Genomic DNA, 20,910 nt, shown 5'->3' with positions numbered 1-20,910 from the left:
CTGAATAAATGCCCTTTGTGGGACTCCTGGTGCTCGTCCAGTGTGTTGCAGAGCAGTTTGCAAAGTTTCCAATAAGTTTGCTTAATGTGACCTTACTCAGTTCCGAGGCACTCCCATAATTATGGCTGCAATTAAAGGCAGTAACATCCATTTACATAAGATGCCAGTCCTTTTAAATCAGTGCATCATCTAATGACAGCATTCATGTAGGGATAGCTGTGCAGGATGAGGGCCCAAAGCTGAGAGCACTTTGGCGAGGATTTGGTTTCAGAACTTTCTTGAGGTCATTTGAAGGAAGGATCTGCCATGAAATAGGACATTTTGTTATGAAAATGTACTGATTTATAAATATAACCCTTACCAGTAGCAGGATGTTGTTGAATTGAGTGATCGTAATGCTTCATTTTTTTAATGTATCATCCATCCAATTAAAAAAATCAGCCTGGTTGCAACAATATTTTTCTCAATTTGATTGCGTCAGTGTTCCTTCTACTCTTATGAGTAAGAGATTTGGTAAATCCAACTTGTGGACAGTATTTAATTGCTGGTGAAGCACTGTGCATGTGTTCTGAATGGCTCACTGGACTTGCATGGTTTCCTTGGGGCTTAACCTCTGTGTATGATGCCCACAGATTTTCCCTTGAGATAAATACAAATCTTAGACTTGAAGTGCTGGAAAAGATCACATATTTGGGGAATGCTTTGACCTTCTGAAAGGAGTGACCTGGTGGAGTATTCTCACCTTCCCACTCTATATGTTTTGTTCTGGTTCTATTTTTTGTTTGCTTTAAGTTGTTGAATACGGTGTAAGCTTATGGCCCCACACCCTGGGTGGGGCTTCTTGGGAAGAGTCACAAGGTCAGTGTAGTAGAAAGGGTAAAAATTGTCAAAATACAAGTGAGGAGGCACCAGACGTGAGCCTGAGAACTGCAGGGTTCCTTGGGTCTGCACTGGTTTTCCCAGAGGCCATTTTTGCCCATTGTAAGAGAAATAATTAGTCTGTTAACCTTTTCTCACAGGCAAAGTGCTTGGCTTGCGGTGTCTGAGACCATAAGAGGTTAAGTAATTAAATTGTAAAAGGCAGCAAAAGAGAATAATCAACTCCAAACTCCCTAGACTGTCTGGTTGGGCTCTCCAGTGTCTAAAATTAAGTAATTTAAGTTGATTCCTGATGCAGATTTTTACCAGGCACTCAAAGTCGGCCTCCAGGAGAGAGTCCCGTGTTGGTTCACACAGGCTGTTATTTCCAGCAGTGGTGGGTTGGTTTTGGGCATGGTTTGGTCGTGCAGAGGGGCAGGGGCAGCTCTGACAAGGCTCCAGCATGGGGCCAGGAACCTTCTAAAGCAGGCTTGTTCCTGGGTGCCTGCCAAGACCTGGCCCTGGGTGCTGCAATCCCTCACTGATTATGAATCCTAATCTCCAGACGTACTGAACCTGTTACCTGCTGAGGTGCTGACCTGGTGGAGTAAAATCCCAGGATGGTTTGGGCTGGAAGGGACCTTAAAGTTCATCCCATCCCACCTCCTGCCATGGGCAGGGACACCTTCCACTGTCCCAGGCTGCTCAGGTCCCATCCCACCTGGCCTTGGGCATTCCAGGGATCCAGGGACAGCCACTGCTGCTCTGGGCAACCTGTGCCAGGGCCTCCCCATCCTCACAAGGAAGAATTTATTCCTAATATCCCACCTAGCCCTGCCTCTGACAGTTTAAAGCCATTCCCCCTTGTCCTGCCACTCCATGCCCTTGTCCAAAGGCCCTCTGCAGCTCTCTTGGAGCCCCTTTAGGCACTGGAAGGTGCTCTAATATCTCCCAGAGCCTTCTCTTCTCCAAAATCACTCTGATGTGCTGAGCCTGTGAGTTTGTGTCCATGCAAAGAGAAGAAATACTTGGGGTTTTTTTAGTAAAATGTGTCAACTTACCTGTGCTATTACAACAGTGCAGTTTTAGGTGCCTTTGGTGTTGTGTTTTGATTCTGCCAAACCTATCTCTCATTTGAGGAGCTGCTAAATGGGGGGCTCTCCTGGGTGTTGGTGTCTGCAACGTTTAAGGGTCTGAAGTAATGCTCTGGAATTAATCCTGAAACCCTGAGCTGCCATGAACACAAATGATGAGTCTCTTAATTGCAACTGACTTGTATCCATGTGATGGATAAAAAGCTTGTTTTGCAAATGTTTTACTAATAAAATGGGATGGATTTGTCATGGGTGCCCTTGTAGAAATAATGTGCCTGCTGCATTGGAACATGGAATTTAAAGCTGTAAATTCTGCGCTCGGATATCTGAAATGCCTGCATGGCATTAGTTTCCAGGTGATTCAGTATGTTACTATATTGTTTACTGGCCATGCACAAGTAGAAAAATATAGGAAAAAATAAAACCCAAAAAAGGTGAATAAAGGGTTTTGAGTTCCTGCCTCTTTTTGCCTCTGAAGGTGAGCCAGAGCTACCTGAACTCCTTCCTGAATAGTTATTTTTAAAAAAATTTCCTTTTGTTTCTGCATAGTGCCCTGTCTTTGTGTGGAGCTGGCTTCACACATGTTGAGCTGTGGCCCTGGGCACTGCCAGGGGAGCTGTGATCCAGGCTCCTGGCACTGTTCTCCTCTGAGCAGGAGCCACAACAGCCCCTGCCAGCCTCGATCTGCTGCGGGCTCCGTGCCTGTCGCCAGAGTGACACCCAAAAATGGCTGGGACAGGCCTAAAAATGGCTGGGACAGGCCTAAAAATGGCTGGGACGTGCTATTCCTGCCTGGCTGGGAAGGCCACTCGTGGTGGTGCCTCTCTGGCAGCGGGTTGCCACGTCAGGGGTTTCTCCATGGGCACAGCAGCCTTGGTGAGCTCTGTCTGATCCTGCAGGTTTTAGATGCCTAAACAGGGAGGTTTCCCTAAGCAGCAAGAAATCCTCATGTCTGGATTAGGTATGGTTTGCCAGTGGATAGTTTAAATCAAAACATGGGAAGAGAAGATATTTGTGGTGGTTTATTATAGCTAAAAGCTTCTATATGACTACACCCCCTCTTTGGACTTAAGGAGCACAACCACCACGAGTGGTCTGAAACTGCAACCAATGACCACTGACACTCTTTGGATTTAAGGCTGGCTTTTCCTTCCTTTTAAGTTTCCATTTATGGTCATATATCCCTGGAAATCTAATTGATGTTGTTAATAACAAGAGGCATTTGTTGTTCATGGGAACCCTGTTGATATCCTTGAGCTGTGCAGCCTTTACCTTCTGCATCAAGGAGGGGGGGAAACAAAAAGCTTTGTATTTTTTTTTCTGCTACCCATGTGAAATTGGTTTCCCCAAAACAATGAGGAGATTTCAGGGGTTCATGACCTCTTGCAATTAGAAAATGTCAGATGGCCTGTGAGAGGTGGACTGATGGGGGAGCAGCCCTGTTCCTGCTGAAGTCATTACTCATTTTCGGTGGGAGATCAGTCTCTCAGATTCTTCTTTATTTTTCCCTGAGAAATGCTCCATTTGGGGATTAGAGTAGAGGAGCTTAAAAATCCAAGCAGCTCTGGAAGAGATATCTCCTGCAGATTTATATCTTGGGGTTTTAACTGATTTTTCTTCCCCAGACTGAGCCAGTTCCAGGGATTTGGGCTCATCTGGTGTCAGTCCCCGGTCTGCTGGGACCAGCTCAAAGCTCTGTGTGTCCCGGGAGCGCTGGTAGGGCACCTCATCACTCCTGCTAGCCAGTTTTCATTAAAATGTGGAAGACCAATGTTTCTGAGACCTGTGTCCTGTGTGAAAGAAGGTTCAGGTGTCCCTGGTGGTGAGGGGGACCCTCAGGCACAGAGTGACCCCGGGTGGGGTGTCTGGAGCCTGGGCAGCTGCTCTTTCACTGGGGGTGGTGAGTGTGAGGGCTGCTGTGCTCATTTGCTTCTGATTCCCTTGCTTTGTTTTCTATTTTTGTATCCTTCTTGGCTTTCAATTGATATTTAGATTTTGGAATGTGTTTTTACACATTCTGGTGCCAAGGGCTGTCCCTTATGCTGTTTGTGATGCAGTATGGCCTTCTGTGCACCTGAATAATTTTTTGTCTTTTCTCTGGGGACACACTTGTGCTAAGCCAAAGCTATTTTTTCAAAATATAAAGAGAACTCAGGTGGGCTGCTTTTATTTTGTTTGTTTTAAAGAGAAGGCTTCTTTACTAATGCTGGAGCCTCACTTGGTGAATGTTTCCCCTGCAAGGGTTTAATGTGTAGCATTTGTGCTGTTTAGCCTGTCTGCATTCTGTAAATCTGATTATTTTGGCTGTCATAATTTTATTACTCTTATTAAGCTTCCTCGTTTGCACATTGATCCAGTTAGTCTCAGGAAGCTGATAGGCCATCTAGGTCTACTTGCAAAATGCACAGAAAATGAGAAATCTGCCCTGGAGGCTCTGAATACTGAGATTCCCTGTGGTTTAGATCTGTGTATCTGGCCTGTATTTTTTTTCCCCTTCGGTGCTGTTTTAGACTACCTGACTTCATTGCAGTTTGCCAAATAAAGACGAATTTTTGCTTTTATTATAAATTCTGTTACTGGTAGCTTCTGAGAAGCGTTGCTCTGGTTTGCTTGTATTTTTATTTGGATGAATACCCTCCTTTTTCACAGAGCTTAAGAATATTTCCAGCAGCAGCAGCTGGCGTCGCATATGCTGTGAGTTGTTTTCCTCCTCGTGTCAGTGTCAGTTTTCCATGCTGGCTTTCCAGACGGATTTATTCCTTACTTTCACAAAACCTGCTTTACTGGTGTTGTGGGGCATGCAGGAATCTGAGAGGACTTTGGGCCTCTTTCTCTTTGCTCTGGCTTCCATTGCCATGGGCTTTTCCCTGGCTGCTCTCTGAGGTAGGCTGGACTATCCTCTGCCGGACCTTTAACTCTGTGCCCCTTTTAAAGTTTGTTCTGGCTCTCAGTGAAGTCTAGTCCCTCTCACAAGGGGAGGTTGCACCCCGTCTCGCTCAGCCGTCCCCGGGCTGCTTGGGGTGCTTCTCTCTCTTTGCCTGTTATTTATGTCACTGGGATGTTTGCAGACCCCTGTTTTGTTCCTCTCTGCACAGTCACTGCTGCTTCCAGAGGCCGTTGTTCTTTCTTTGGTGATGTTCTTCCCCCATCCTGGTCCGGCCTTTCCTCCTCCTCCCACGGTTTGACCTTGTCTTGTTCTTGTCTCCCTGTGCCCTTTTCCAGGCGTTCGCATGGCTTCAGCTTCCATTAAGTGCTGCTGACTCACAGGTTCACTGTGCACCTCCGAGGCTTTGTCACCCAGCCCGGCTGTTTTCCTTCTTGCCTTTTTCCCTTTGAGCTCCCCATCAGTCATTCAGTGTTTCACACCCCAAACCCCGGGTGGTGCTTCCCAAGCTCTCTTATCTCTTGTCTTTTAAAGTGCTGCTATCTGATAGGTAGCTCTGTCCCAAAGCCTTCAGGATTTGTTAAAAAATTAATTTGGTGTACTTAATGCATTTGAATCGCATGCAAATTTTGTATACTCTTTGTTGTCAATATATTCCCCTTTTTCATCTCATCAGACAAATCCCCTAACTCATGTTGTAAGTTTTTACAGATGTTTTCCTTTGAAGTGACAGCTCTTGTAGAATTGTACTTCTGAAGTCAGTTGATAGCATTTGGTTTTAAAGATGGCGTAAAGTGTTTTAGTTCTGCTCTGAGATAGCAGCTGCCCTTTTGTCTTTTATTTTTTAATTTAGCAGCCTAGACCTACAGTTTTGAGCAAGTGGGATTCATAGGATCCTAGCTGAGTGACAGGAGAGAGGATGTGTGTACACCAGAAATGTTCAAATATCTAATATAAAAGTAGGTGAGCATAATTCATAAGCCTGTCAGCCTGGATAAGGGCTGTCTGTTTTACTTAAAACTGTCAGTCCCTTCCTTGTGCTCCCTTTAATTACATTACTACTCATACCTGCACACTCAAACTCAGAACTGGGGAGCTTTTCTAATGTGCTTGGTGATTGAAAAGGAATAGAGAGCTCTGCGGTGGCAGAGGCACTTGGACTGCTTAGCACAGATTGCTTTTATGCAGGTTCAGGAGGCACAAACACAGACATCCCCATGGCTGCAGGTGTGTTTTTGTTTTCCCTTCTCTTCCAGGCAGTACAGATTAATCCAGCCCTTGTTTTCCGTGGCTAAGTCGCGGCTCTCAGGTGACTGCAGTGCAGCTGCTGCTGTGCCACCCTGGCGGGGAGGTGGGCACTGTCCCGGCTGTGCCCACCCTGTGCCAGGCTGTCCGTGCTGTTGCTGTAGTAACAGCATCGGGTTCTAGCAGGGCAGTGTGCAGGAATGGCTCTCTCGGTGCGCTTGCCATCTTGGAAACCCGGGATTTTCGCTTCACCCCCGGACATGTGAATGCAAATAGGCAGTTTGTGCAAACGCTGTGTGTTCTGGTGTCCTCTTTCTGCACTTCTCACGAGCACAGGCCCCCTCGTGTAAATAGTTTGGAGTCCTGGTATGTATACAGCGAGAGGGTTTATCTACAAAGGGCTTTTTAACACTGGGTTGTGCTCAGAAAACATGAATAATGGATGCCATCTTTCCTTTACGTTGCATCATAACAGGAAGATTTAAAATGTTGCTCAACTTGGTGATGATGGGAATAGTTTTAAGCAATACCTGGAAGCACCACTTGAAGATCTTGCCTGTTTTTCAGGGAAATAATTTCGGTGTTCTCTCAGAGGGAAAGATGGGAGAGGACTGCTTGGTCTGAAGGTGTAAAGATTTAGTGATTAGTCCTTCAGATTTAAGAGAATTAATGCAGGCTAGCCTTAAATCTACCAGTAATGCCAGGCTTAACCCAGGAAACTTCCTTGTGTAAAAGCAACAACATCTCATCAAAAGGGTTTATCTCCAGACATTAAATTTCTCCCACATTTAAAAGAGATCAGTTATTTCTTCTGAAATGTGATAAACATCTAGACTAACATACTTATATACTTAGAAATAAGGAAAATACTCTGGGTGACCGTGCCTTGAGGAATGGTTCACGTGAAGATAACAAAGAGCAGAGTGACAGTGTTGCAAGGTGTATATTATTTTAGTTGATATTGCTGTGTGTGAGTCTCAGGGTTTGCTCTGGGTTCTCGTGCAGTCCACGTGTCGGTGAGGTGACGTTCTGCTGATCAGCTCTATGTCCCCTAATAAAGTTCATGTGCCTGCAATGCAAGGAGTGAGTTCTGTAGAGAGCGATCCAAGAGTTTATTGGTACAATTCTTACAATAAAACCTTTGTGTGGCTGGTGCTTGTTTCCTGGTGGTGGGGTCCTGGTGGTTTTTTGGGAAGCACACCTGTGCTGGGATCCAGGCACACATGAGCTCTGCTGCCGGGGCTGCCTCATTGCTGTGCATGCACCATGGATAGCTCTGATGATGTTTCGGCAGACAATGAGGAAAATACCATAAAAGCAAATTGCTGTGGGAATTATCTGTCTCTCCAGCCAAGTAAGTGTGGTGTGAGGCTTCTGAGGGCCCAAACCCCGTCAGGTCTTCCCTTGTATCAGCTGTGTTGGTGGTTGTTGGAATAGATAGGAGCTTGTTTTCTTGCTGATTTGCCTGACATTAACATTTTCTGTTTGGATGAATTATTTTCCTTATCTATGCTAAGGAATATTTTGTTTCAGCTCAAGGGATCTCTTTAGTATCTGTATTTATATGGCTTTTTCTGTGTGGGATCTTGGGTGTTGTTTGAATCTATTCCCCAGTTAGCACTGAAGAATTTTCTTGTCCTTAGTAGTAGCTTATTCTCATCTAAAGCATGATTACACCTGGGTGTTTTTTATCAATCTCTTTGATAGATTGATCTGTAGCCATGAAGTCTGGTAGTAAAATGAACTCTTAGAAAATAATTTCTTTAGGTGTGTCTTGCTGAGGGCAGATTCTTGTTTTACTTCTGAATTCTTAGTGGCTTTTTGCTTGTCTTTGGGGTAGCAGTCTACTCCAAGACAACTGGAACGTTTTTCCTTTGGGCAGTGATAGGAAATAAGATATGGAGTAGATGGTGCCACTAAAAAAACTTAGTTGTTGCTCAGAAGAAATGGAGGAAGTGCTAGGGCCGTGTATCACAAGGCCTGGCCCTTGTGATTTCAGTTTGTTTGGAATCAAGTCCCAGATGGAAGGACCTGTGGAGATGGTCTGGGGAACCTGCTGAACCTGTCATGTGGGATGCTTGACATTTTTGGGGACTTAGTGGGCTATTTGTTATTTTTGCTGGGTTGACTCCTGGGACACTGGACTGTGGGAAAACAAAAAGGAGGATGGCGCTTCGGGTTGAGGAGGGAACCATAGGTGGCCTTGATGAGATGGGAAGTCTTCATTTAAGCAGCTGATGTAACAAAATGTCCCGAGAGCCTGAACTGAGGAGGTGTGAGTCAGTGTGTGTCACTCTGCTAACCCAGCACTGCGCCTCTCTGCCTGGATTGCTCATTGTGCTTGCTAAGCTCTGAATGGGAGAGAACTTACTCTGTTCCCTGTGGGAAGCTCTCTGAGAAGCCTTCAGCTCCTGGGGGATCTCTTGTGGAGGATGACTGTTCCCAGGGCATTCTCTGTGCCATCATCCAGGAGCTCAGGAGCAGCCCAGGGAGGAGAGAGGTGCTGTTTGTGGAGCAGCCTCCTTCACCTCTGGGTTTCCCTGGCAGATGGACAGCAAGGCTGGGTTAGTGCCTGGCTTGCAGAGGCCACAGCATGCTGAGCAGAAGGGCATTGTGTTCTAGGCAGCTTGTCAGGGACTGCTCTTGCCCAGGGAGGAAAAACCTGCCAGGCTTGATCTGCACTTCAGGAATATGGGAATTACCTGGAGGAGAGAGCAGTCTGTTCCCTGCTGAGGTGCCAGTGTAATGAGGGATGTGACGGAACAGGCCAAATGTCCCAGCTGCTCTGCAGTAGGTTTGGTCATTATAGCAGAAACCGGGTGCATTTACAAGTCTTTTCACCATGTAAGAGCACCCCAACAAATGCTTGGTCAGAAAAACCCCATCAGCAATGTGCCTCACTTCAGCTGAATGGGGAGAAATCTCTCCCATTCCACCTGAAACCCAGTTTTGAAATGCTGGACTGTTGTTACTTGTGAACAGAAAGGGTGAAGCATAGTTGTGTGTGGTCACTGACTCCTCTCATTGGCTTGCAGTGTGGTAACAGCCTGGTATAAATTAGATAGCTGCTGTCCTGGGGTGATGCTTCCAGCTGCATAGATTTTGGCCAATGAAGGACTGCCACCAGCCTGCTGAAGGTACATTTGAAATCTTTTTGCTTGTTTTTTTTTTTTGTTTTTTTTGGGTTTTCTTTTTTAACTGAAAGAGAAAATAAATTCTAAGTTCAACAGGAATTATCCTGTCTCCTTTATACAAACACTGTGATGCAGTGTAGCAGGATGCCTGTTAGCTGCTCAGAGCCAGCCAATCCATGTGAAACTGGGGAGCTTTGGATGGGTGTCAAAGCTGGATATGTGAGATATGTGTGTGGCTGAAGGCTATGCAGGTGTGTGTCTGTATTTCTTGAATAACAGCCATATGTAATGATTATTGCAAGGTCTGTGTTCCTCTGTGTCTCCTCAATTTGTGCTGAAACAAAACTGCTGCTGTGCTAGGGTTGATGTCTTTTTTGAGTACTTGTGAGTGGGGAGCCTCACAGCCCTGTCTTTGCACCTTCATAAACGGGGATAAGAACTTAAAACTCTGGTCTGTCCCCCTCTCACTATTGCCAGATGTAGAAAATGCAGATGCCAATCTTAAGATGGAATAATTTAAACAAGTTCCTCTTTGTCACTTGGAGCTGGAGCAGTTACCTGCCACTTGCAATAGAGAGGATTTGGATGTAGGTTTTTCCCAGCTGATTATTGCCAGGTGTGTGTGTAGAGGGCAGGGACTGTGGGTTTTGTCAAAGTGGGTAGCTGAGAATGTGGGTCTGCAAAGTATATCCCATGATTTATTGGAAGGAGAATTACTTTAGAGAAATTGATGTTATAGATTAATGATGAAATATGATTTATTGCTGTTTAATGTCTAGAAAGAAGTGTGGATATTTAGTTCTGAGTGTGGGCTCACTCTTCCCAATAGTTTGTTTTTTTTTTTTTGTTATTTGAGTTAAGAAATAACTCAGGCCGGTAGATGGGCTTTCCTTCCCTGTAGCTTTCTGCAACCTCTGACTCTAACACGTACGCTTACAAGCCAAGTCCTGCTGCATTTTAGTTCTGCGGAGCTTTGCTGTCCCCTGGCACGGCCATCCGGGTGTCACTTGGCTGTGACATTGCCTTTCTGAAGGGTGCCAGGGAATTCCTGTTCCCAGGAAAACTGTCCGGGCACGGGCGGCGCGGCGGGTTAGAGCGGCTCCCAGCACAGGGATGGCCGGCGCTGTGTGCGTGTCCCCGCGGCCGTGTGTCCGTCCGTCCGTCCCCTGTCCGTGTGTCCGTCTGTCCCCGCTCCGTCGGGGGCGGTGCCTTTGCCCGCCGCAGCCACCAGGGGGCGCCCGCGCAGTGCCCGCGGAGGGGTTAGGGCGGCGCCTGGCGGCGCGGGCGGTGCCAGCACCCGCGGGAGCCTGAGGCGTTCCCGCCGCCCCCGGGCTGTCCCCCGTGCCCCCGGGCTGTCCCCGGCGCCCCCGGGCTGTTCCCGGGCGGTGCGGGAGAGCTGCCGGAACGCTCCAGAACCCCCGTACTCGCCGCTGGCTGTGCCCATGTCTCGTTGTCGTGCCTCAGATCCCTCCTGGCTCTCGCTCGGATGCCCCGCGCTGCACAAGGGCCTGGGGTGGGTTTGTGGGGAGCTGTGCGTGCTCGGGGTGCTGAGGATGTGGGCACCTGGGAGGCTGGAAAATCTTTCCCTGTTCCACGTAGCGAGCGTGTGCTGCCAGAGAGATGGTGAAGGACAGGAGGAAGAGATGTTGTGTGGTTTATGGATGTTTTTTTGGGCTGTCAGACTAAAAAGTGATACCTTTACTAGGGAGATGAGGTACGTGGCAGTCATTGCACGTATTGTGAAACTTGGATTATGTGTGCTGTATGGTACAGCGTGTTCACAGATACAAGTTGGGTTTCTGTAACATCAAGCAGAAACCTTGCTTCAGTCTCTTTTATTTCTCCCTGTCTCTAAATAATTACCATTTGCTGTAGGCATTGAACCCTGCATTTCCTGTCTTGTCAGTTGTTTCCAGAGACTTAGTGTAACTTTGTCACTTGGCTCAAGCACGTTTTTTCCATGCTGCAGCTTATTTTCCAAGACTACCCTCCCCCTTGATATTTTGCCTCTGGAGAGAGGTGGTTTCTCAGGTGAGCTCTCTGCTCACCACGGCCCTGAGAGCAGATGCTTTGTGTAAAAGCCTTCCTGGGAGTAAAGGCTTGTTCATGGTTTCCCTGTAGCAAACAAAGCTCTTCACCCGCAGGCATCAGCTCTGCTCCTCCAGCCTTTGCATTAAGACAGCAGCTGATGACAATGAGATTGTGCAGGAGGTGATCTCTGTCATTTACTGGGAATCTAACAGGCAACACTTGTTCTGTCTTTTCCCAGGAAGTGAATGTAGTGCCCTTGTAAACCATGTTTTGAAACGAGACCTCAGGAGTAGCACAAGATACCTGTATTTACTTTCTCCGTGTCCTTGATCAAATAGCTCATTACTGCACTGAGGTTTAAAAACAAGCCACAAATCAACTAACCCTTGAGTACAAATAATCATGTAAGCTTGTCCTCAACCAAGCTGAACTCTGTGCCTCACAAAAACAAAGGCTAGCAGGTGTCTCTGAACACCTCTGATGTCATTACAGACACCTGGACAAACCCTTAACTGAAGTTTTGTGCAGGTGCCACGAGTTTGAATCTGCCTGAGCAGAAAGAAATTAATTAACTGGCCCTGTGCCTGGTGCTTTGAGAACGAGATTTAGAAAGGTGACCATTCACCCCTCAGGCTTCTGAAAAATGCTATTCTTGTACGAACAACATCAGGTCAGTGTTCTTGGCTCGAGGCAGTTGTGTGACTGGGCTTCCAGTTCTTGTGCAGGGTGTGGATTTGCAGAAAGGAAGTACAAACTTTATTTCTAGAGGCTGGAAGGATTTAGTAAGTTTCCTACTTAATGTATGTGAAACAAACTTGAGAAGTGGGGTTTATAAATGTGTTCCTATTCATTTCTTGTTTCTGTTGGTATTACATGTGTTGTGGGCTCTCCTGGCTTTACTGGAGGCATTGCTAGGGAAGCTGGGGGATCTTGGTGTTGGCCTTGCTGTGAGCACAGGAGGGCGAGGTGGGGATGTCCCGCTGCTGGACTCTACCCTGGAATCCACGTCCTGTGTGTTGCGACATTCCCTGCGTGCACCGGAGACAGGCTTCTGGGATAAACCTGGGACACAGGTGGAACTGTTCCTGCTCACGCCTCCTTGGGCGACTGCTGGAAGTAAACACACAGTTGACAGAAGAAACCGAGAAGCTTTTAAGCATTCGAAACCTCCCTCTCTCTGCTCTAGTTTCTGACCCTTGCAGGGTAACTCTTGCAGCCCCTCTGCCCCTCACCATGCCAGTTATTGACCCAAAACAGAATCTTGGATAAAAATATAGTGGGGGGCACCTACAGAGGAAAACTGTTATTGGCCTTGGAGACAAGGAAATGGAGCAGAGGGAAGAGCAGGTCAAGCAAACAGGTTCTGGAAAAACAGTACTGACTTTCCCAGAGGTGTCCTCCCAAATGTCTGATACCTGCTTTTTTTGTTGTTTAGAAAGGTACATTTTAGCTTGTAGTAGAACAGAAAGACAAAAAATAATCCTCAGGTGATCAGAGCCTGGTTAGTATTAAAAAAGAAAGTATGTACTGGGCTTCACTTGTGTTTAGGCCAGTGTCATAATAATGGAGTGGTTAATAATGAAAGTGTGTATTGCACTTCACTGCCGTATTTTCATTGTGTTGCATTTATTTTCTGTAAAATATATAGAGAGCTGTATATATTTGAAATACTGAGCTTTTTTAGGGCTTTGTTCAGGCCAGTCAGTGAGGTGGGTTTCCCCAAGCTGCAAAGATGATGGGGAAAGGTGACAGCTGGGTTTTGTGTTTAGTCAAACCACTGCAGCTTCCCAGGGCCGTTTGTTAGCAGCTTTTATGGGGGGAGCCAAATAGGATGTAGGAAACCTATGGTTTGTTTATGTTTTTCTGTATCGCTGTTAATTTAGCCTTCAGGCCAAAACAGTTTAATTGGAAAAATGTCTCAGTGCATGACTTAAAACACACTGCACGCTCCCTGGGCGTTCTATATTTAGGTTTTGGGTTTTTTTTTTTTTTTAAAGGCTTTTCACAAGCAGCAGCAGCAGCACGGAGCGGAGTCACCTGCTCGCAGCACGACCCTTGCCAGGCCCGGGACCTTCCCGCGGGGGTCTCGGTGTCCCGGCGCGGCTTCCCGGAGCCTGGGGCCCGGCGGGGCTGCGGCCTCCCCGCCGGCCCTGCCCCGGGGGCGGCCCCGGCGCGCCCCGCCCGCCGCCACTGCGGTGGGAGCCGGGAGCGGCCGAGGATGGCGGCGGCTCCGGCGGCTCGGGAGCTCACGCAGAACCCGCTGCAGAAGACGTGGGAGCCCTACGACAACGGGCTGCCCGCGGGGCACAGCGCGCAGCGCGGCGGTGAGCGGCTCGGGCCGGCCCGGCGGGCCCGCCACCCGCTGGGCTCGGGGGGCGAGGGGATGGAGCCGAGCCCCGGCGCTTTGGGTCGGTCACTGCCGGGGCTGCGGGGCGGCGGTCGCGGGTCCCCCGTGGAGGGTCGAGCCCCGAAGCTGCTGGCTCTGTGCCCAGCGGAAGGCAGGGAAGCTCAGCTGGAATGAATGTGTTTTCTGGTTGCTTTTGTTGGTGTTTTGCGGGTTTGTTTGGGTTTTTTATTTGTTAGGCGCTCTGGTGTCAGGGAGCGTTTATGTTCAGTATATTCTTGGAGAGAGGCCTAAAAATGTCACAGTGTTCTTGTTTTGGTTGTTGTGCTCCTTTGTATTTTTTTTTTCCTTTAAGGCCAACAGTGCTGTATCAGCCCATCTGTTCCATGAGTTAATGACTTCCCATATTTTGAGGTGCAGCCAACCAAGTCATCAGCCTCCTGAGACTTTGGCTGCGGCGTTTGTAAACCATAGTTCATTAACAAACTTTGCCTCGCAGGTTGTTTTTTCCACCTCTTCCTTTCATTTTCCCCCCTTACTTAAGTAACTGCTGTCCGGGTACACGGCAGTTTTGCAGACAAAAGGGGCTTTGTCGTGTAGAGTTGTTTGTATTTGTCATGCAAAGAGGCTGTGCTGACAGAGCTGAGGCTCTGCCGCTGTGGCAGGAGTCCATGGGCTGCAGCCTTGGCTCTCTGCTCATGCTTTGGTCCAGCCCTTGCTAAAAGAGGAAACCAAACCCCCTCCCCCCAGAAAAACCCCAAACCACCCCTAACTCTTGTTGTGTGCTGGGCAAGGAGGCAGGAGTGTGTTTCTGTGCGAACTGAATTACTGCAGCATCTGAGCCATGGTGGATTGAGATGAATGCTGAAATAGGAAGAAAATGTGTATAAATGCTTTATAAACATGCTAAGAAGACTGCTTCGTTTTAGCCTTAATGTGGCATCTCTTTCCCAGAGTAATATCTGTTATAGCTCTGACACAGATACTGCTTTACAAAAACATCCCCCAAACCCAAGAACAAAATTGCATATGAGTCATGTGTAATTTGACGATGTACATTGTCTTCTTGGCAGAATTATTTAGCTTCACTTGACTATAAATTAAAAAATATTTCACATGCCAGTGGGTTTTTTTGTAGGACTCACTAAGTTTAATGCCTAAGACCCCTTATAAATGAAAAAAACCCTTTGCTAGAAAAAGAGATTGCCTTTTTTTTTTTCTTAAATCCTTTTGCAGCCCTACCCATAAAAAAATCTGCAGTCATTTGTGATACGCAAGAATTACAAACAGCCTGCAAAGGGACAGAAGTTACTTTTCCTTGATAAAACCTATCTCGTGTCAGCAAACTGAGAATACTTCATAATTTTTCCCATGTAGGGGTGTTGCAGACTCCTTTTCCCTAAGGTTTCCATGTGTCCTGTGTTGCCCTGTGCTCTGGTGAGGCAGTGTGACCTGTGGGTGCTGTAGCTGTGCTGGGGCAGCTCAGGATGGACTGCCCACATGGGTCACTTGGGGTTCTGTTGGGCTGACCAGTTCTGCTTCTTTGCTGCTTCAGGTGACTGTGGCAGGTGATACTGTTCCAAAAATACCTGGCTCAAGGTGGAAGTGGTTTTGTCCTCAACTGTAGCTTTGCAGTGGGAAAAGTGAAGTTAGTAGCTCTGTGTTGAGTTTCTTGGCTAAACAAGATGAGCTCTTTCAGTCTCCTTTGGCTGCTGTTTTTTTTTTTTTTTTTTTAATTTTTTTTGCTTTGTGCTGCTGATCTTTATCTGCACTACCTTTAGTCTTTATCCTTCTAGAAGGTGGATGAGCAGAACTGTACACACTTCCAGTGGAGGACTCAGCAGGTTTGTCTACAAAATGACTTACAGTGTTAGCTGTTTTTAGTGTGATTTTCTAAAAGTTGTAGCGACTGCTGTTGTCTTGGGAAGAAGAAATCTGTTGAGCTGTGCCAGGGTTTAGCTGTCACAGGGCTTTGAAGAGCCAGTTCTTTCAGTCTGTGCAGTACAAGGTCTTTGAGGAGCAGTTGTGTCTGTGTGCAGCCTACTGAGCAGGCAGCTTTTAGAGCTGGTGGCACAGGTGCAGCCGAGGTGACTGTTCTGGTGACCTTCCAGAGGCACACCTGAAGGCACTGCAAGTGCATGTTGTTAATAATAGCTGTGGCTTGCCTTTTGTGGTCACTTGTGAGGAGTTTTGTCTGTGAATAGGTTGAATTAAAGCTGTTCTTGGCATTGGATGTTCAGATGGTTGTAACCTCTGAATCAAGCAGAGGGCTGTAAACATGGACATAAAAAACAAATAGCTGAGTAGGCCCTAGTGAAAGTTGTTTGGGGAGGCCAGCAGAGGATGTTTATAGTGAGAGATAAATAGTGAACTTCCTGTGGTTAAACATTCCTCCCACACTACAGTTAAATGCTTTGTTTCCCTACAGCTGCTGAAATTTGGTCATTCTAATAAATGTCGTTTGCTGATGATACAGCAGTAGAAATGTACATCCAAAAAAAAAAAGTATCAAATTATTATCTCTGCTCTAAAGAGCTCTACCCTTTGAGCACATGCTGCTTGTGTGTATTTATGCTCCTAATGCTAGGAGCTGAAAATAGGAGAGCGAATGAGGTGAGGATGGTGCTTGAGGATCCTTGCTGTTGGAAGCAAAAGGTGACCCTGAGGAAGTGGATGACAGAGCAGCTCGGAACAGCTGGTGGCACAAGGCTGGCCAGAGGACTAATGAATTCTGAATCCCTCGCACCAAGGTGATGGTAAAAACTGGCAGTTTGGACAAAAAGAAGAGTTACAAATTAGAAGATGATGGACTTCTTCAGGTCTAGGAGCAGATGCTTTTCAGGAAGAACAGCAGGATGGGAAACTCATCCCTGTGGGATGCCAAGAAGGGAGACTGGCTGTCATAGTTGATTAAAAAGATACGATGGATTAACAGTGGTTGACTTGGATAAGTGGTGGGTAAAACACATAGGGCTAACCTTATTTGGGAGGGTGGTTGTGTTGGCTTGAAGTCAGAGATACTTATGTATGAGCCTCTAAATAGTACAGGATTTTTGGAGAACAGGCCTTGAATTGAAGGCCATAGAAAAACTGCAAGAACACTTTGTAAACTTCAAATCTCTAACAGTAACAGCTTGATACAAAAAAACATCTGTCCTTAACACATATAAGGAAATAACAAAATCTAATTCTGGGTCAAAGGAAAGGACAGTTGATAATTTGTTTGGTAGTAAGTGAACCTGGAAAATATCAACTCTTGACTCGGATTTCATAAGATCCAAAAGAGTTTTGAGCGCTGATGAATTGCAGCACAGCTCATCTAGATTGTTCCATGTCCCAGTTTGGTTTCACAACCTTCTTTTTTGCATTTGCGTTATTTCACAATAGAGGCAAGAAATAAACACGTAATTTCTTTCTCCTTGACTGTTAAGTCTTAGACTTCAGCAGGGTAGGGAGTCATAATTTTACTCTCCAGCTGCAACTTGCTGTGTTGTTCTAATGTTTAAGAAATATTAAACTGGGATAATGACTTGGCTTCAGTTGCAGCATTTCATCATTTGGCCATTTTCCCTCACTGACTGGTATTTTGGGTGTGTTTTTTTCTCTGTTCCCTCTCTTTGGCGATGCTGTTTATAAATATGCACTCTTAAATGCATCTATCACAAGCATCTGTTTTAAAGAAAAAACTGACTGAAGTCTTAGGGCATCTTTAGTAAGTGATGGTGTACAAGCTGTAAGTTTTGTTTTACTGTTCTGTTCACAAAATTAGTGTTGATGGCATATCCACAGGTTGAGGCTGTCAGAAACCCTTAGGAGTTATATATGCAAAGGAGTAGTGAAAAATGAGATTGTTTTCTGGAGACTAGACCATGTAGAGATATTTCTGAAGATAAACCAGACAATCCAGTGGTAAGGAGTGGAGAGAAAGCTGCCCTTAGGAACCTGCCTTGTCTCTAACTCACTCACCTGTAACTCACACTGGAAGTTTTTTTATATAAATTGAATGGTGGTGAGGTGCTGTGGAAAGGGGGATTGACCACTGTGCCACTGGGATATATGTAATTTGTGGTATGTTTGGCTATTTTTATCAGCCTACTTCCTTATGTCAAACTTGCTTGCATTTCTTCAAGGGAAAATGTAAGCCATGAGACACTGATATTGAAAATACCTCCGTGGGAAGGACTGTTTCTCCCTGCTTGCAGTGAGTGTTGGCAATGTTCTGTTGAGAAAGCTGTGGTTTAGATAAAATGAAGGATAATTAATTTATTTGGAGTATTTGTTACATCCATTTGATATATACCAGAACTTGGCATTCTGTTCTGGTCTTAACTTTTTAATTCAGCTAATGAGCAAAATTAAGCCTTGTTAATTACACAGGATCATAAGGAAGGAAATAAAGTCTTCTGTGCTGAGTCTTTATGTGTTGAGAATGCTACACTGCGGTACAGAAGAAGCAAAATAGCTGCTTTGTGTGCTTTTCAGTCCTGCCACTTAGCTGTGAATGGGCTGTTTTGGCCAGCACAGGTGCCTTTGGCTTCTGCTTGACACTGCACAGGTGTGTTTGTCACTGAGTGCCACCTCTGCAGGTGGTATGAGGCTGCAGCCATTGGTGGCCATTTAATCCAGAACACCAAACATTTCTTTAGTGTCCTGAATTTTAGACCATGAACTGCCACCCTCTTGTTAAGGACAAGCACTGAGGGGTGGCATGTGCTGCAGCACCGTGTCCTGTGTAATGTTGCTTACAGGGCTGTGGCATTTTGTAAAAGCAGATTTGGCATCATCGGCATCAGTGATGTTCCTCCTTACAAAGACAGGGGCATCTGTCTTTATAGAATAAAAGCACTCTTGGTCAGCCTGGCACCTAACAAGAGTAGGGTTGCTGCTTATTTATTGGGATATTTCTCTTGGTTTCTGCTCTGTGCTTACTTACCAGAATGATTGGAATAAGGGGTGAGATGTGTCTGTTAAACCGACAACGTGGGGTTCTAACAAAGGCAGCTTTGCTAGTTTTGTACTTTCTTTGAGGAAATAGATGTAAAAATGGAGGTGGTAGCAGACTGGCACACTGAATGTCCCTCGTGCATGTTGCAGTTGTGTTGATCTAGTTTGCTGCTTGGTTAGAAAACCATTACAGCAGTAGGACTTAATTTAGAAATTTAGAAATATAATCTGTGAAGCAGCCATTTAATTTAAGTGGTTTGCAGGTCTCTTCATGGAAGCTTCCCAGACTTCAGTTTCACTCCAGTACAGGTTTATCATTGCATTACCAGAAGACAAATATTCTGTGAGAAGGTGAAATTTGTATGGCTGACTCCAGCACCAGAAAAAGAAAAAAAAAAAAAGGTCCTCTAAGAACAAAAAGTTGGCAAATTCTGCTTGGAATGGATAGAAAAGCCTGTTGCAGCACAGTTCTGTGCAGAGCAGGAGGAGTTTGGGCTGTGTATGGAGCCTTTCTGTACAGATCCTGGTTTGTTTTTACAGCTCTTACTTCACTGCTTGTACTGAAAAATTGTTCAAAACTTGAGCTAAGTGTTTTAGGTGAAGGACCTTTTGAACAGACTTTGAAGAAAAAGGTAGTCTCTTAAAATGTCTTGGGGCCCAGGGGTTTCTCTCCTCTCAGTATTTTACTGTACTGTCCTTAAAGCTGGAAGCAAGGCTGTTAACTTAATAAGCACTGTGCTCTTGGCACTCCACAGACTTTGTTGTTTCCCTAGAGACTTCCTTCATCCTCTTGGAGAGGGGGTTCACAGCCTGAACTTATGACAAAGAGGAAAAGAAATTATTAACATTCTTGTTTATAGGCTTCTGCACAGAGGAGCTTACTCTGAGGGCTTTTACCAGTGTCCTTCCAGAGACCTGGTCATGTTTGGATGGATCTGTTTTGCTTGCATTTAGTTCCCTGTAGCTGTCATTACAGGGAGTAGTTGACTGTTTCGTGGATTTGAGATTGGGTACCATTTTACCTCCTCTCCCTCATGAAAAGCGGTGTATTTTTAATGTTCTTTGTTTTGTGTCTTTCAATGTGCATTTTAAAACAGCACATCTGCCTTTGCTAATCTGCTCTGTTACACGAACTGTCTGCACCAGATTTATGCAAGTGACTTTGTGGGATTGGGAGTTTGGGAATTTTGAGCAATCACGGCCCTTTGTACAACAGTTCAGTTCAGTTATGCCTTACAGCAAATCACTGAGATTTGGTCTTTTGGAGTACATTGATGTCTCCTGTGTCAAGGCACTGAGGAAATTGTTACACATGTGGATTGTATAGAAATTAATTCCCTTAAAAATAGAGGGTGGAGGGAGCTGGTGGTATCTGCCTCACTTTAATATCTTCTTTCTTTTTAGGGACTTCCTTGTAGCTGTGATAGATTAATGCAAGGTATCCTTAGTTTTGTGCTGTTAAAATGTTCAAAAACTTGTGCTTTGAAAGGAAATGCCTCAAGGTTTTCAGATTATACACACAATTCCTTTAGCCTCCTAGAGTGTTGGGGTTTTTTTTTTGTTTTTAATTAAATGCTCTGGCTTTGATTTAGAGTGTGTACATATATCTATATCAGATTATTGTACTTGATTGTATAGAGTACTTGTCTTATTCTTAGTAACAGCCAAAATGAGCTCTGCTCAGGAGAGATTTTAGTGTTAATTGTACTTAAAGGAGAAATAATCAGTAGTGAGTAGCATGTCTTACTGTAATGTATTAGGATGCATTTGTCATACTCGTTTTGCTCAAAATCTAGAAAAGGTTGACCAATGTTTAGGTGTTGTCTTAAATATATGAAAAATTATTTTAAAACTGTACACCTTGCTGTTTCCTTTCAATGCAAGCACTGAACTGAGGTACAGAGGGGCATAAGACGTCAGTTACCTTTATTTTGGTATTGTTTCTGTGTGCAAGTACACAGGTTTCTTCTTTCCTGCCCATTTACACCTCACATGTCCATCATTGCACTTCCCCTGGCTCAGCCTTCCAAAATTCAGCGTAAGAAGGGTGGTCACTGTCCTGCTGGAGCCCCCAGTGGTGAGGCACAGTGCATGAGCTGCTGGGTGGGCACCTTGCTGGGGAGCTCTCCGAGAGGGGCTTTCCCTGCAGCAGCAGCAGCCTTGGTGGGAGTGCTGTTGGTAAATCCTGTTCCTGTTTCTCTTGCAGTATGTATGACCAACTGCCCTACTCTGATTGTCATGGTGGGTCTCCCAGCAAGAGGAAAAACCTACATTTCCAAGAAGCTGACACGCTACTTAAATTGGATTGGAGTGCCCACGAAAGGTGATGGCTTTAATTTTGTTTACATCAGAAGGACAGGGCGCAGCGTTGGGTGG

General features: G+C 45.7%; 1 protein-coding gene across 4 annotated transcripts in view; it reads left to right on the top strand.

Moving 5' to 3' along the window:
• The window catches only part of LOC121350496 (6-phosphofructo-2-kinase/fructose-2,6-bisphosphatase 4), a 50,456-nt gene that overhangs the window by 1,708 nt on the left and 27,838 nt on the right, over positions 1–20,910 (top strand). Inside the window, exons 1-2 of one of the 4 annotated variants that reach the window (XM_041461896.1) lie at positions 9,176–9,218; positions 20,741–20,857. In XM_041461896.1, the coding sequence (XP_041317830.1) occupies positions 9,191–9,218; positions 20,741–20,857 (145 nt within the window). In that variant the 5' untranslated portion in view covers positions 9,176–9,190. Of the gene's footprint in view, positions 1–9,175; positions 9,219–13,432; positions 13,571–20,511; positions 20,612–20,740; positions 20,858–20,910 lie in introns of those variants that run through there. The other 3 variants (XM_041461870.1, XM_041461880.1, XM_041461888.1) reach the window with 3 other exon arrangements.

Source organism: Pyrgilauda ruficollis, unplaced genomic scaffold (genome assembly GCF_017590135.1).
Source record: "Pyrgilauda ruficollis isolate IOZ18807 unplaced genomic scaffold, ASM1759013v1 scaffold10, whole genome shotgun sequence".
Lineage (NCBI taxonomy): Eukaryota > Metazoa > Chordata > Aves > Passeriformes > Passeridae > Pyrgilauda > Pyrgilauda ruficollis.
Note: the sequence above shows the minus strand (reverse complement) of the source record. Positions and strands in the feature narration are given on the sequence as shown.